This window comes from Salvelinus sp. IW2-2015, linkage group LG13 (genome assembly GCF_002910315.2).
Source record: "Salvelinus sp. IW2-2015 linkage group LG13, ASM291031v2, whole genome shotgun sequence".
Lineage (NCBI taxonomy): Eukaryota > Metazoa > Chordata > Actinopteri > Salmoniformes > Salmonidae > Salvelinus > Salvelinus sp. IW2-2015.
Genome location: NC_036853.1, coordinates 43,240,894 through 43,256,448, shown reverse-complemented (window position 1 = coordinate 43,256,448; position 15,555 = coordinate 43,240,894). Strand labels below are relative to the sequence as shown.

At 45.3% G+C, this 15,555-nt stretch overlaps 2 protein-coding genes across 2 annotated transcripts; both read left to right on the top strand.

Annotated features, from left to right (window-relative positions):
* Positions 1–306: 306 nt before the first annotated feature.
* On the top strand, positions 307–3,994 carry LOC111971270 (NXPE family member 3-like). Its single transcript, XM_070446047.1, is given in 6 exon segments — positions 307–409; positions 847–1,067; positions 1,069–1,608; positions 1,755–1,825; positions 2,103–2,324; positions 2,448–3,994. Coding segments are annotated over 6 exon segments (1,689 nt in total). The 5' UTR covers positions 307–316; the 3' UTR covers positions 2,990–3,994.
* Positions 3,995–7,815: 3,821 nt separating this feature from the next.
* LOC139028478 (uncharacterized) lies at positions 7,816–10,260 on the top strand. Its single transcript, XM_070446009.1, has 2 exons — positions 7,816–7,876; positions 9,458–10,260. The coding sequence occupies exons 1-2, from the start codon at positions 7,816–7,818 to the stop codon at positions 10,258–10,260; spliced, it is 864 nt and encodes a 287-aa protein (XP_070302110.1).
* Positions 10,261–15,555: the final 5,295 nt, after the last annotated feature.

Sequence of the window (15,555 nt, the reverse complement as noted above, 5' to 3'; positions counted from 1 at the left end):
ACTCTCTCTCTCTCTCTGTCTGTCTCTCTGTCTGTGTGTGTGTGTGTGTGTATATATATATATATATATATATATATATATATATATATATATATATATATATATATATATATATTACTACCCAACTTTAGCAGCCCAATTGTAACTGAACAGGATTTGAACCCAAGGTATCCTGTGCTCCACAAGACTGTTAGCCGCCTAAGCTGAAGTAATGCATATTTTCTAGTTCTGCTCTACTTCTGCACATATGCGAACTGGCAAACTGTTAACAGCTTTTTTTGTGTCAACATCAGGGGAATTGACAGAGGACAGCACGATGTGGAGGAGCCTGTCCAAATATGTCTGTGTCTTCTTCCTGCTGTCCGTGTCAGGCCTATTTTTCCTGTTAAGCATCATCAACGTTCTGGAGGTAAGGGAAGCCATCTGCACTCATAACAAGTCCAACCTCCTTTATTGCCCCCGAGTGGCGCAGCAGTCTAAGGCACAGCATCTCAGTGCGTCTCAGTGCAAGAGGCGTCACTACATTCCCTGGTTCGAATCCAGGCTGTATCACATCTGGCCGTGATTGGGAGTCCCATAGGGCGATGCACAATAGGACCAGCGTCGTCCGGGTAGGCCGTCATTGTAAATAAGAATTTGTTATTAACTGACTTGCCTAGTTAAATACAAAATTATAATAATATTCTTCCCACATTGCTTCCATCACCATCTACCTCCTTTACCTCTCGCCGAGCCGTGCTGTTTAAGCCCAGTTTTCATTGAAATTAATGGGAGCATTGCACGCTCTGCAAAAGTTACACTTTATGCAGCATGCCTGTTAGTGACCTTTACTTTTCTCCTTAGCAGAATCTGAACTGCCAAACAGTGTCAACATTATACCAGCTCCAGAGCAGCGTCCACACAGCTTTCTTTTCAGAGGCCCCTTTTCCTCTGGACCGCAACCATAGCTACTGTGGCCTCCTGGGCCAGGAGCCCTTACCCGAGGAGGCTCTGGAAGAGCGTTACCTCCTGCAGTCCATCGCCTGGCCAGAGCCTACGCACCATTCTGAGAGCGTGTCCCTGGACCAGCTTTTTTGTGATCTTGCCAGCAAGGGGCAGGAGTGAGTGGTATGTGGGAGACCAGCTGGAGGCTTTTGTCCAGATGTACGATTTTCAGGGGCATCCCAAGAGCCATGGTGGAGACTTCTTGCTGGCCCGACTGCACTCCTCTGAATTGGAGGCAGGCGTTGCAGGACAGGTGYTGGACCACAGGAATGGGACCTACTCTGCCATTTTCCCATTACTATGGCAAGGGACTGCACAGGTGGAGATGACACTGGTCCATCCAAGTGAGGCAGTTCATGTTCTACGACGGTTACGAGAGGAACGGCCCGACCGGGTTTTCTTTAAGAGTCTCTTCCGCTCTGGAAAACTGTCCCAGACAACTTTATGTAACTTGTGTCTGCCAACAAGCCAGAAGCCACTGTGCAATTACACAGACGCCCACACGGAGGAGCCCTGGTACTGCTACAAGCCCAAGCTGCTGAGTTGTGACACACGGATCAACCACTCAAAGGGAGGCTATGTGAAAGATCTGCTCACCAACAAAGAGAAATTGCTCTTCCAGAGGTTAGTAAGGTGTACAGTATGTGAGTGAATGAGTGTAAAAGTGTGTTTCATTTAATCACAGACTTTGTTTCCGACATATCAGATTTCTTGTTGCAGTGTATTTATTTAACATTAACTGCTGTGTATTTATTTAATTTTTTTCTCAGTGGTGTAAACATCAAAGTTCACATTCATCCTTCAGGGTCTGACAGTGTCACTGTGCTGCCTGAGAAAAAAGGTAGGCGAGCAAGGAGATGCTACAGTAAAACTGTGTGTTTATCGGTTTTGTACTTCCTTGCCAGCCTACCTGCTATCCAGCTAGCTGCTATTAACTGCCACGTGGCTGTATACTTCAACCCTGGAGAGGTTCTGCGTGTGCAGGATAGTATTCCATCCCACTACTGCATCTACAGTAATGTAAGGCAGGGAAGCGCCAGCACTTTTGTTTCCATTGTGTTGAGTACCTGCAAAGTGATGATGCTAGCTGGTGCATCATGCTTGTGTTCCTCTTTCAGACGAAGCAGACGTGGAGAGAAGCAGCATGAAGATGGAACCTACCAGAATCACTCCTTCCGGGTATTACTTCCAAGGGTCATRGCGAGCGCTGACTGGTGGTGTAATACGCCAGTTTAACGACACCTCTGCCATTACTCAGTGTCTGAAGGGCAAGGTGGTGTACATGTATGGAGACTCTACTGCCAGACAGTGGTTTGAGTACCTCAACGACTTATTACCAGGTGAGTGCTGTCTGCAAGAAATGTGACATCTCTCACTTTCTGCTGCCTCAAGTGCTTTCTAACTCTATCTTCTGTCTTTCCCACTCCCAACCCTCCACTCATATCCCTCCATTGTTGTCACAGAGCTGAAGCAGTTTAACCTTCACAGTCCTAAGAATGTGGGGCCCAACATGGCGGTGGACAGCATCCACAACACCCTTCTGAGGTACCGTTGTCACGGTCCTCCAATCCGCTTCACCAATGTCATCGCCAGTGAGATGCGCTATGTAGCTAACGAACTGGATGGCCTGACTGGTGGGTCGAACACTGTGGTGTTTATTAGCATATGGTCCCATTTCAGCACCTTCCCTGTGCAGGTCTACATTCGCCGACTACGCCACATTCGGCGGGCGGTGGTGCGGCTTCTGGACCGGGCTCCGGGGACCATGGTGGTGTTGCGTTCAGCCAACCTCCAGGCCCTGGACCCGGAGGTGAGCCTGTACAATAGTGACTGGTACTCATTGCAGCTAGACGGGGTGCTCAGGGCCATGTTCAGGGGTCTGGATGTCTTGCTGATAGACGCCTGGGAGATGACCCTTGCCCACCACCTCCCCCATGCCCTCCACCCTCCCCCCATCATCATCAAGAACATGATAGATATTATCCTCTCTCGTATCTGCCCATGAAGAGCTAACAGATTCTGGGCTGGATTCTGTATCGCTTAAATATCACGGAAGATCCACGTAAGAATGTTGYCTTAATTTCCAATTGATCTCACATAGGCAGTGTTTATTGTGAATGCAGTCTCCTCAACCCTCGGGAACAWTGCCATTAATTGTCAGTCGCGCTATAAAGCAGATCTTCAGCGCTACGGATTGAATAGAGCCCTGAGTGAAATGATATGTCAGATTTCTCCATTAGTCAACACRTATACATATTAAAAAATGTCTAGCAATTCAAATTTTACCTACCGAACGTTCTGTTGATTTATCTTTTTCCATGTCAGGCTGAATGACCTGTTATGAATGTTACTCTCTCAAATGTAAAGAATTACCTGCACATTTGTCTGTGAAGATTTGCCTTATTCTCAACTCCGGAGCATTTAACCAAACTCAAATGTTCAAACATATAACTAAGAGGGAAATCACACAAACGAATAGGTGCGTATCCTGAAACTGAGAAACAATAGAACACAAACTTCCAGACACATAAACACAAAAGTGTACATGTGCACACACACACGTGTGGGCACACACACAGACACAAACAGACAAAATAATAATAATAATGTAATGGGAATTTTAATGTTTGTGCTTTTCTTAAAACACATTTYGGTCTTCTATTCATGTGCTGTTCTATTAACCAATTTCTGTGTTCATGCAAGTAGCTGACTGTACAAATCCTCACTATCAGTAGCTGCAATTTGGCAGTACGCCAGACCATGTTTTGAGAACGAACAAAAGATATCTCAGTTTCAAGGTCTCAGCTTAGAGAGAAAGAAGCCTCGTGAGGTATTGGTCGGTCACACGAAAGAAACAAAACGGTAATGATTAATTAATTATGCTAAATCATGCAAATATAACTTGTCTGTGTATAGCCGTATATAAGACAACTGCTGGGTTTGCCCAGGCAGAGCTCCTGATTGGCATGTGYACTATGGTGCATTGAGTTGGTTGGAACCTCTCCAGCACGCTGACAATAAACAATGATTAATTTAAGATTGACTTTGAGTGTCCTTGTGTAAGAATTTCCATGACAATAATAATAACAACAACAATTTAATACTAATAATATTCATCATCAGTGTTTTAATCAATTTAGCACTAGTATAGAAATAATAAAGAGAGAACAGAAAAGTAAACAAACGGTTTATTTGTTTTGTTGAGTAATCTCTCTCCCCTCAGACACCCCTCTGATTCACTTTGCCCTCCCTTCTTCCCTCCCCCTGACATTCAAGTATATCCCAATACTCAAGTCTTTCTTTCCTCATCGTATTTCCTTCTTCACCACTGTTAGATGCGAGCACAGGAAAGAGATCCACCAGTGCATTTCACCTGTCTAGGCCTGTCAGATCAGCTGTTGTGAAAGAAAGGAAACCAATTAAGTGTATTGGAACAAAGCCATCCAGTGGTTTCACAGCATTGAGTTGAGACTAGAGAGAGACCAACCTGTGTGGTGACATTTGCAGGTGTGTCAGTGTCACTGCTTCACCGTTGGTCCAAGAGAACACCACAGACCGACATCATTCTGCTGACATCTGTCTTTTTAAGGTTGTATGATTGTGTCTGTCTGTCACTGTGTACGTGTGGATCTATGTGTCTGTGTGTGATGAATTGTGGTGTGTGTGTCAGAAACCAAGGTTCTTTATGATCCAAAAAACCACAAACACTGCTCTACAGGACTGACACCAGCAACACACCTAGGATTGGAACATACATTTTAGGACTTGATATATTCCTAGTATTCACACCCCTTGACCTTTTCCACGTTTTGTTGTGGTACAGCAAATTTAAAATGTATTAAATGTAGATGTTGTGTCACTGGCCTACACACAATACCCTATAATGCCAAAGTGGAATCATGTTTTTTGAAATTTCTTGGGTCAGTAAGTATTCAAGCCCTTTGTTGTGGCAAGCCTAAATAAGTTAATGAGTAAAAATGTGCTTAACAAGTCACATAATATTTTGTGTGGACTCACTCTGTGTACAACAATAGTGTTTAACATGATTTTTTAATAACTACCTCATCTCTGTACCCGACACATACAATTATCTTTAAGGTACCTCAGTTGAGCAGTGAATTTCAAACACAGATTCAACCACAAAGACCAGGGAGGTTTTCCAATGCCTCGCAAAGAGCACCTATTGGTAGACTGGTAATAAAAAAATAGCAGACATTGAATATCCCTTTGAGCATGGTGAAGTTCTTAATTACACTTTGGATGGTGTATCAATACACTCAGTCACTAAAGATACAGGCGTCCTTCCTAACTCAGTTGCCTAACTYAGTTACCGCTTAGGAATTTCACCATAAATCCAAATATGACTTTAAATAGCTTTAAATATATGAGTTTAATAGCTGTGATAGGAGAAAACTGAGGATGAATCAACACCATTGTAGTTACTCCACAATACTAACCTAAATGACAGAGTGAAAAGAAGGAAGCCTTTTCCATAATAAAATATTCCAAAACATGCATCCTGTTTGCAAATCAAATGTTATTGGTCACATGCACATATTTAGCAGATGTTATTGTGGGTGTAGCAAAATGCTTGTGTTCTTAGCTCCAACATTGCAGTAGTATCTAACAATTCACAACAATACACAAATCTAAAAAGTAAAAGAATGGAATTAAGAAATATATAAATATTAGGAAGAGCAACGTCGGAGTGGCATTGACTAAAATACAGTAGAATAGAATACAGTATATGCAGTGGGCTCCAAAATGACTGGCACCCCTGACTAGCAATGCACAAACAATACTTWAAAAAATAATTATAGAGAGGAACTCAAAATACCAACATGTGAGAAGTACTGTACTTTATTAATGTTGCAATGAAACTAACCCAAATCATACAATTATTTAATACAACATTTCACCAAAATCAAGGTTTCATAATTATTGTCACTCCTCATTTAGTACTTAGTGCAACCACCTCTGTGAAGTACAACAGCTTGGAGTCTTTTCCTGTAATGTTTGACAAGGATAAAGAACACATTTGGAGGGATTTTGGACCATTCCTCTATGCAGATCCTTTCAGGATCCTTCACGTTGTTGGGTTTGCGCTTATCAACTGCCTTCCTCAACTCAGCTCACAGGTTTTTGATTGGATTGAGGTCCGGCGACTGAGATGGCCAAGGCAGAACATTGATTTTGTTGTCACAGAACCATTTCTGTGTAGATCCTGAGGTTTGATTTGGGTCATTGTCTTGTTGGAAAGTTCACCTACGACCTAGTCTCAGCCTTCTGGCAAAGGAAACTAGATTGTCAGACAAAATTGCCTGATACTTGGTGGAATTCATTATGCAATCAATCTTAAACAGTGCCCCTTGGACCTCTGGAATGAAAACAGCCCCAAGACATCACTGACCCACCACCATATTTCATATCTCTGTTTCGACGCCAAACATGCCGATGCTGTATCTGACCAAAACGTTCAATTTTGGTCTCTTCTGACCAGAGCACTTTCTTCTAGGCATAATTTAAATGACGTTTGGCAAACTCTAAGCGCTTGCGTCTGTGTCTTGGAGTCAGAAAGGGCTTYCTTCTGGCAACCCTTCTAAAGAACCTGTGGTTGTGGAGGTGGTGTCTGATGGTGCTTTTTGAAATCTGGTGACCCCAAGACGCGGTTGTGGAGGTAGTGTCTGATGGTGCTTTTCGAAACCTGGTGACCCCAAGACGCCATCAAGGCCTGCAATTCTTTCACAKTGATTCTTGGGGGTTTTGTTGCTTCTCTCACCATCCTCCTCCCTATCCTGGGGGTCAAAATGCATTTGTGTCCTCTACCCGTGAGGTTTTCAACTGTTCCATATCTTTTGAATTTTTAAATAATTTCCTTGACAGTGCTCAGTGGTATATTCAATCGTTTGTGGATCTTCTTGTARCCATTACCAGATTTATGAAGGTCTACGACCATCTGTCTCTTTTGAACTCCCAGTTCTTTTGTTTTCTTCATGGTGTTGGATGACAAAGGGATATTGCATGTGTGTTACCTAATTTTTATATCCTAGTGGAACCGGAAGTGATGTAATGGCTCAATATAGTTCCTTAAGACTTTGATACATTTAAATAAGTGGAATTTAATTTCTGGTTGTAGATGCTATTTACACTAATCTTTAAGGTTGCCATTAATTATGAAACCTTGATTTGGAGGACATAGATTTTTTATKAAATCAATAAATGATTTTGATGGGTGTCACGCCCTGGCCTTAGTATTCTTTGTTTCCTTTATTATTTTAGTTAGGTCAGGGTGTGACATGGGGAATGTATGTGTTTTTGTATTGTCTAGGGTGGTTGTATGGTTTAGGGGGTTAAGTAGAGTAGATGGGTTTGTGTTTAGTGTAGGTGTCTAGCTGTGTCTATGGTTGCCTGAATGGTTCTCAATCAGAGACAGATGTCATTAATTGTCTCTGATTGGGAGCCATATTTAAGACAGCCATGGGCACTAGGTTAATGTGGGTAATTGTCTATGTTCTATGTTGCATGTGTGCACTTAGTTCGGTTTAGCTTCACGATCGTTTGTTTTGTTCATTTTGTAAGTGTTTGTTTTTTCCCTTCATTATAAGAAGATGTATTTTCCACACGCTGCGTTTTGGTCCTCTCTTCCACGTCAAGACGATCGTGACAGAATTACCCACCAAACAAGGACCAAGCAGCGTGTCAAGCAACAGCGATCGCAGGATTACAGGAATTGGGAAGAAATTCTGTACAGCGGAGGACCCTGGGCACAACCGGGAGAATATCGCCGCCCCAAAGCTGAGCTGGAGGCAGCGAAAGCAGAGAGGCGCCGGTATGAGGAGGCAGCACGGCAGCGCGGCTGGAAGCCAGAGAGGCAGCCCCAGAAATTTCTTGGGTGGGGGCACTTGGAGCAGTCGGCGAAGTTGAGGGATGAGTCTGAGATTGTTGAGGAGTTATTGGACAGATTGGAGGAGAGTGAACGGAGGGGAGATTATGAGACATTCGAGGAGTTGTTGACGAAATTGGAGGAGAGTGAAGAGAGAGAGCTGTTGGTTTGGCAGAGTATGCACGGCATTCGCCCTGAGGAGCGTGTTGGCTGTCCGATGCCACCTGTGTCAGTTCCTCGTACTCAGCCTGAAACTTGTGTTAAAGTTCCGGAAGATTTGATGCCGGCTATACACACCAGGTCTCCAGTAAACCTTCACAACCCGGTGTGTCCTGTTCCTGCTTCTTGCACTCATCCTGAGGTGCGTGTTCTCAGCCCGGTACCACCAGTACCGGTACCACGCACCAGGCCTATAGCACCTCGACAGTCCAATACGCCCTGTTCCTCTTCCCCGCACTCGCCCTGAGGTGCGTGTCCTCGGCCCAGTACCACCAGTGCCAACACCACGCACCAAGCTTCCTGTGCGTCTCCAGAGTCCAGTACGCCCTGTTCCTTCTCCCCGCACTAGCCTTGAGGTGCGTGTCTCCAGTCCGGTACCACCAGTTTCGGCACCACGCACCAAGCTTCCTGTGCGTCTCCAGAGTCCTGTACACACTGTTCCTTCTCCCCGCACTCGYTCTGAGGTGCGTGCGCTCAGCAAGGTACCACCAGTGCCGGTACCACGCACCAGGCCTACAGTGCGCCTCGAGAGTCCAGTGTGCCCTGTTCCTGCTTCCTGCACTAGCCCTGAGATGCGTGTCCCCAGCCCGGTACCACCAGTTCCGGCCCCACGCACTAGGCCTAATGTGCGTCTCCAGGGTCCAGTATGCCCTGTTCCTTCTCCCCGCACTAGCCCTGAGATGCGTGTCTTCAGCCCGGTACCACCAGTGCCGACACCACGCACCAGGCATACAGTGCGCCTCAGCCGGCCAGAGCTGCCCGTCTGCCAAGCACCGTCTGAGCTGCCCGTCTGCCAAGCACCGTCTGAGCTGCCCGTCTGCCAAGCACCGTCTGACGCTGCCGCTCTGCAGACCGTCTGAGCTGCCCGTCTGCCAAGCACCGTCTGAGCTGCCCGTCTGCCAAGCACCGTCTGAGCTGCCGGTCTGCCAAGCACCGTCTGAGCTGCCCGTCTGCCAAGCACCGTCTGAGCTGCCCGTCTGCCAAGCACCGTCTGAGCTGCCCGTCTGCCAAGCACCGTCTGAGCTGCCCGTCTGCCAAGCACCGTCTGAGCTGCCCGTCTGCCAGCACCGCAGCGAGCTGCCCGTCTGCCCACCACCGTCAGAGCTGCCGTCTGCCAAGCGACCGTCTGAGCTGCCCGTATACGCGCTCGAGCTCAGAGCTGCCCGTCTGTCCGAGCCGTCAGAGCTGCCGTCAGAGCTGCCGTCTGTCCCGAGCCGTCAGAGTGCCCGTCTGTCCCGAGCCGTCAGAGCTGCCCGTCTGTCCCGAGCCGTCAAGCTGCCCGTCTGTCCGAGCCGTCAGAGCTGCCCGTCTGTCCCGAGCCGTCAGAGCTGCCCGTCTGTCAGCGTCAGAGCTGCCCGTCTGTCCGAGCAGCCGTCCGCCAGACAGGATCAGCCCGAGCCGCCCGCCAGCCACGAGCAGCCCCGAGCCGCCCGCCAGCACGAGCAGCCCAGCCGCCAGCCAGCCACGGCAGCCCGAGCCGCCGCCGCCACGAGCAGCCCGAGCCGCCCGCCAGCCACGAGCAGCCCGACGCCAGCCAGCACGAGCCCCAAGCCGCCCGCCAGCACGACAGCCCGAGCCGCCAGCCAGCCACGAGCCGCCGGAGTCGCCAGCCAGCCAGCCACGAGCCGCCGGAGTCGCCAGCCAGCCAGCCAGAGCCGCCGAAGTCGCCAGCCAGCCAGCACGAGCCGCCGGAGTCGCCACCGCAGCCACCGAGCCGCCGAGTCGCCAGCCAGCCAGCACGAGCCCCGGAGTCGCCACAGCCAGCCACGAGCCGCCGGAGCCGCCAGCAGCCAGCCACGACCGCCGGAGCCGCCCAGTGCCAGCCAGCCACGAGACCGCCGGAGTCGCCAGCCAGCAGCACGAGCCGCCGATCGCCAGCACCAGCCCGAGCCGCGAGTCGCCAGCCAGCCAGAGCCGCCAGCCACGGCCGCCAGCCAGCCAGCCACGAGCCGCCGGAGTCGCCAGCCAGCCAGCCACGAGCCGCCGAGTGCCAGCCAGCCAGCCACGAGCCGCCGGAGTCGCCAGCCAGCCACGAGCTACCCTCAGTCCGGTGGCGCCCTGGGATGGTCTTCAGTCCGGGACTTGCTACAAGGGTCGCCGCTCCAGAGGCGCCACCAAAGCGGGTATTGACAATGTGGATGGGGGCCTCGTCCCGCGCCCGAGCCGCCGCATGATGGGGCCACCCCGGACCCTCCCCTTCTGTTTCAGGTTCTGCGGCCGGAGTCCGCACCTTTGGGGGGGGGGTACTGTCACGCCCTGGCCTTAGTATTCTTTTGTTTCCTTTATTATTTAGTTAGGTCAGGGTGTACATGGGAATGTATGTGTTTTTGATTGTCTAGGGTGGTGTATGGTTTAGGGGTTAAGTAAGAGGTAGAGTTGTGTTTAGTGTAGGTGTCTAGCTGTGTCTATGGTTGCCTGAATGGTTCTCAATCAGAGACAGATGTCATTAATTGTCTCTGATTGGGAGCCATATTTAAGACAGCCATGGGCACTAGGTTAATGTGGGTAATTGTCTATGTTCTATGTTGCATGTGTGCACTTAGTTCGGTTTAGCTTCACGATCGTTTGTTTTGTTCATTTTGTAAGTGTTTGTTTTTTCCCTTCATTAAAAGACACGCTGCGTTTTGGTCCTCTCTTCCACGTCAAGACGATCGTGACAATGGGTTCCATTGAAACATGAATAAAGTACCATATTTCTCACATGTTGGTATTTTGAGTTTATGTCACGTTCTGACCTTAGTTCCTTTGTTTTGTCTTTTGTTTTAGTATGGTCAGGGCGTGAGTTGGGTGGGTTGTCTATGTTCGTTTTTCTATGATTTTCTATTTCTGTGTTTGGCCTGATATGGTTCTCAATGAGAGGCAGCTGTCAATCGTTGTCCCTGATTGGGAACCATATTTAGGTAGCCTGTTTTCTGTTGGGTTTTGTGGGTGGTTATTTTCAGTCTTTGTGTGTCTGCACCAGACAGAACTGTTTTCGGTTGTTTCTTTGTTGTTTTGTTATTCAGTGTTCAGTTTTTGATTATTATTAAATATCATGAACACTTACCACGCTGCACCTTGGTCCTCACCTTCTTCCACCGACGACAGCCGTTACAGTTTATCTCTATAATTAAATTGTTTTTATTTTTAAAGCATTGTTTGTGCATTGCCAGTAAGGATTACCAGTAATTTTGGAGCCCACTGTACATATGAGATGAATAAAGCAGTATGTAAAAATTATTAAAGTGACTAGTGTTCTATTATTAATGTGGCCAGTGATTCCATGTCTATGTACAGTATATATGGCAACAGCCTCTAAGGTGCAGGGTTGAGTAACCGGGTGGTAGCCGGCTAGTGATGGCTATTTAACCGTCTGATGGCCTTAAGATAAAAGCTGTTTTTCAGTCTCTGTCTCAGCTTTGATGCAACTGTACTGACCTCGCCTTCTGGATGATAGCGAGGTGAACAGGCCATGGCTCGGGTGGTTGATGTCCTAGATGATCTTTTTGACCTTCCTGTGTCATCGGGTGCTGTAGGTGTCCTGGAGGTCAGGCAGTGTGCCCCCCGGTTATGATGGTTTGCACTTTCAGTTTTGCTCGAATGCTGCCATCTATCCACAGTTTCTGGTTTGGGTAGGTTTTAATAGTCACCGGAACAACATCTCCTATACACTTCCTGATGAACTCAGTCACCGTGTCCGTGTTAGCGTCAATGTTATTCTCAGAGGCTACCCGGAACATATCCCACTTCGCATGATCAACTAAAGTAAAACTGCAAAAAATGTGACAAATAAATTTACTTTGTCGTGAATTCAAGGCGTTATTTTTAAGGCATATCCAACACAAGACATTACTGAGTAACACTTTATATTTTAAAGCATGGTGGTGGATGCATCATTTTATGGGTATGCTTGTCATCTGCAAAGACTAGGGAGCTAAGCACAAGGCATCAACCTAGAGGAAAACCTGGTTCAGTCTGCTTTCCAGCAGACACTAGGAGACAAATTCACCTTTCAGCAGGACAAATATACACTGGAGTTGCTTACCAACACAACATTGAATGTTCCTGTGGCCCATTTACAGTTTTGACTTAAATCGTATTGGAAATCTATGGCAAGACTTGAAAATGGCTGTCTAGCAATGATCAACAACCAACTTGACAGAGCTTGAAGAACTTTTTAAAGAGTAATGTGCAAATATTGTACAATCCAGGTGTGCAAAGCTCTTAGAGATTTACCCAGAAAGAATCACAGCTGCAACCGCTGCCAAAGGTGGTTCTAACATGTATGGACTCAGTGGGTTGAATRCTTATCACATCAAGATATATTAGTGTTTTATTTTTCATAATTATTTGACAAATGTTAGAATTTTCACTTTGACATTAGAGTATTTTTTGTGTAGATAATTGATAAACAATTACAATTAAATCAATTTTAATCCCACTTTAAGCAATAAAATATTGAAAAATTCAAGGGGTGTGATTACATTCTAAAGACACTTATATATATATATATATAGCTATTGAGATTAATATAACGTATTAATGCCTCATGAGCTTAGTTTAACTGTTTTACCCCCCATCAGAACCCAGAATATAAACCATTATCATTGCAAACAAACACTGTATAGCTTCAAAACATGGTTAACGCTACCATTTTGATCAAACGTATGGTCAGTTCAGGCATCCATAACCCAGTTATGAATTTGAGAGTGGTTACAGTCTCATCCCTCAGCTGTTTACTAAAAAAATTGGTGGGGTGACTGCTTTGATTTGAAAAAAATCTCATATTGCCGCTGGGTTAAATTAAATTGTCATAATCTAAATTCCAACTGTATAGTATTTAGTAGGACGATTAAAAGGTAACTGTACTGCCTCTTTCGGCCTTTCTTCTACCTTTACCATTTCGGAAAATGCTTAAACTGGGGGTGGTGTGTTTTGAGTGTGTCATCTCTACCAGGGCCGGTTTCCCAAAAAGCATCTTAAGGCCCAGGACTGTCCATCAGTGTACTGGTATCAGTATAGACGGGTTGATTGTTTAGCAACAAAAGCGATGCGTGTGCAACTATGGGGCAAAACAGACAGGGTTGGCTTAGACTGTTGACAACATGTAAATTATATTTCAAATCCAGATTTTTATTGAAAACATAAATACATTTGCACAATGAGCACTTGTTGTCTCTCAAATACATTGTTACAGTTGTTGGTTAGCTAGCTAGCAAATTTCATCAATATTAGCATGGACATGACATCTGTCAAAACACCTAAAAACAAGACGTGGTATCAATAACAAGATACAATGAGATGAAACAAACCACCAACGATTCCCCTCATGACAGCTTCTTGTCATTGTTGCTAGCTATCTGACCATTCAGAATCACACCAATGCATGCCTTCTGGCCACATCGATGCAGGTGCATCATTTTCATGACGTTGTCAGCCAACCCGTCTATCTGTAGCTGTTGTAATGATTTGATGGACAAAATTACATGTTTTTAACTTACAATAATAAATGCTTTTGAGCGAGAGTCGAGTGGCTCGTGTCTATTCTCTTCAAATGTTCTTATGATTTTTGGCTGCACCTATTGTCAGGAAACATTTGATACATTCACGCATGGTAAACTTTCATAATCCTATTAAATTAAATAAAAACAGTTGCTTCGACCACGTTCATGAGCATCACTGTCCTTGTCCTGAGTGACAGATTCACATTCACTCTAGCACAACACATTTTCGTCCCCTCCTCACATATTCTGAACACTGAACACAGAACACTGAATACACCCGGATGCCATCCAGCCGACATTTCCTAAGGCCTAAAGTAAGGACAAACGGGCCATATTCAGAAAGTAGGAGATACTATTTTGGATCAGGTCCTCCCATCCATGTAATTATAGAAATTTTGATCCATAAACCAAAACTGATCCCATATCACCACCATTACCCTGAAACGCTTTATGAATATGGGCCCAGGACTTAATTAATTTGTGACACTGAGAACCATCAGACTTCTCAACACGCACACACACCAAGTTAGTCTGGGACTGAATAAAGAGTCCTGTTGACATTCTTAACATACTCTTCTTGACTTTTTCATTGTATTTATCATAGACCTATTTTTGACCTTTAACTTGCACTGTACTCATGTAATGTACAGTATTTGCAAGGACATTGCATACAGAATTGCTATGTAAGATTTTATAGCTTGTGTGGTCTATGGTTCTGTCTGTTTGTGTGATATATAATATAATATACAGATGGTCATCTGTGTCAAGATGTGATCAGGAGTAGATTTTTTTGTTGGCCTTTATTTAACCAGGCAAGTCATTGAGAACACATTATCTTTTACAAAAACACCCAGACCAAGAAGGCGCAATGAACCAACCGTACAGTAAGCAGACAACTGACAATTTACCAAAGTAGCTATAGTTTAGATCCCTGTAATATGGATACAAGGTTATAGTACGATGAGCCTATTAGTCAATACTTAATGCTTTCCTTGTACCTATGTTTGTCCTGTGTAACTTCATGCTTTTCTTTGGGTGGTGAAATCTGTTTTCCAATGGAGTAGGAAGTTACAACTTCAAGCGCGCACTACCACTCAATACTTTTTTATAAATATCTATTGTTTAACACTTACTGTGTAGGGTGCCATGGGGTAAGACGCCCCCCCTAAGATCAATGTCTAATTGATGAAAAAAAAAAAACATTTTGAAAATAAATTGTAGGTGGATGATGGCCATGTATAGGGTAAACAAGCTAAAAATGAAAATTGACAGATTTTTCTTTATTTAATAAAATACTTTTTTTTTTAGGAAAGGGGCATTTTGCCCTAACCCCTGTTCTGACCCTAACCTAACCCTAACCCCTATTCTAATCCTAACCCTGGCCCCTATTTGAACTCTGAACCCTAGCCATAATCCTAATCATGCTAACTGGGGGTTGGCTAGCTTTGCTAGCAGACATTAGCTTATGCAAACCATCTGGCTAGAATTTATTTCATCTCAGACTTTCTGCTTGTGAAGTTGCTAGTTAGCTAACTGGGCTAGCCAGTGCCTAAATTACAGTTAATGATCAACCATAAAGGGGTGGCCCCCTCAAGGGGGCGTATCCTACCTGTGCTTGTTCTGATTGTTATAGTGTTTTCAGTTGAATTTGGAATCTATCGTTTTAAAAATAAAAAATAAATGGCATTTTGCCAAAACTAAAAAATATGCCATGCAATGATGTGCTGCTACTTCTCCATTAACAATCAACAGCTAGCTTGTCAGAGATCACGTAAAATGATAATTTTATCAAAAACGACAGATTTCAGCACCCAAAGAAAAGCTCATAGTTACACAGGACAAACATAGGTACAAGGAAAGTGTTATTTTAAAGAATGGACATTTTTACAAGTAGGCCTACCAACTGATAGCTACTTGAGTCTTGATGTAGTCGGTGGTGGTACACTCCGCCAACACTCATTGCTACTCAACTCCATTTGGTTGGAC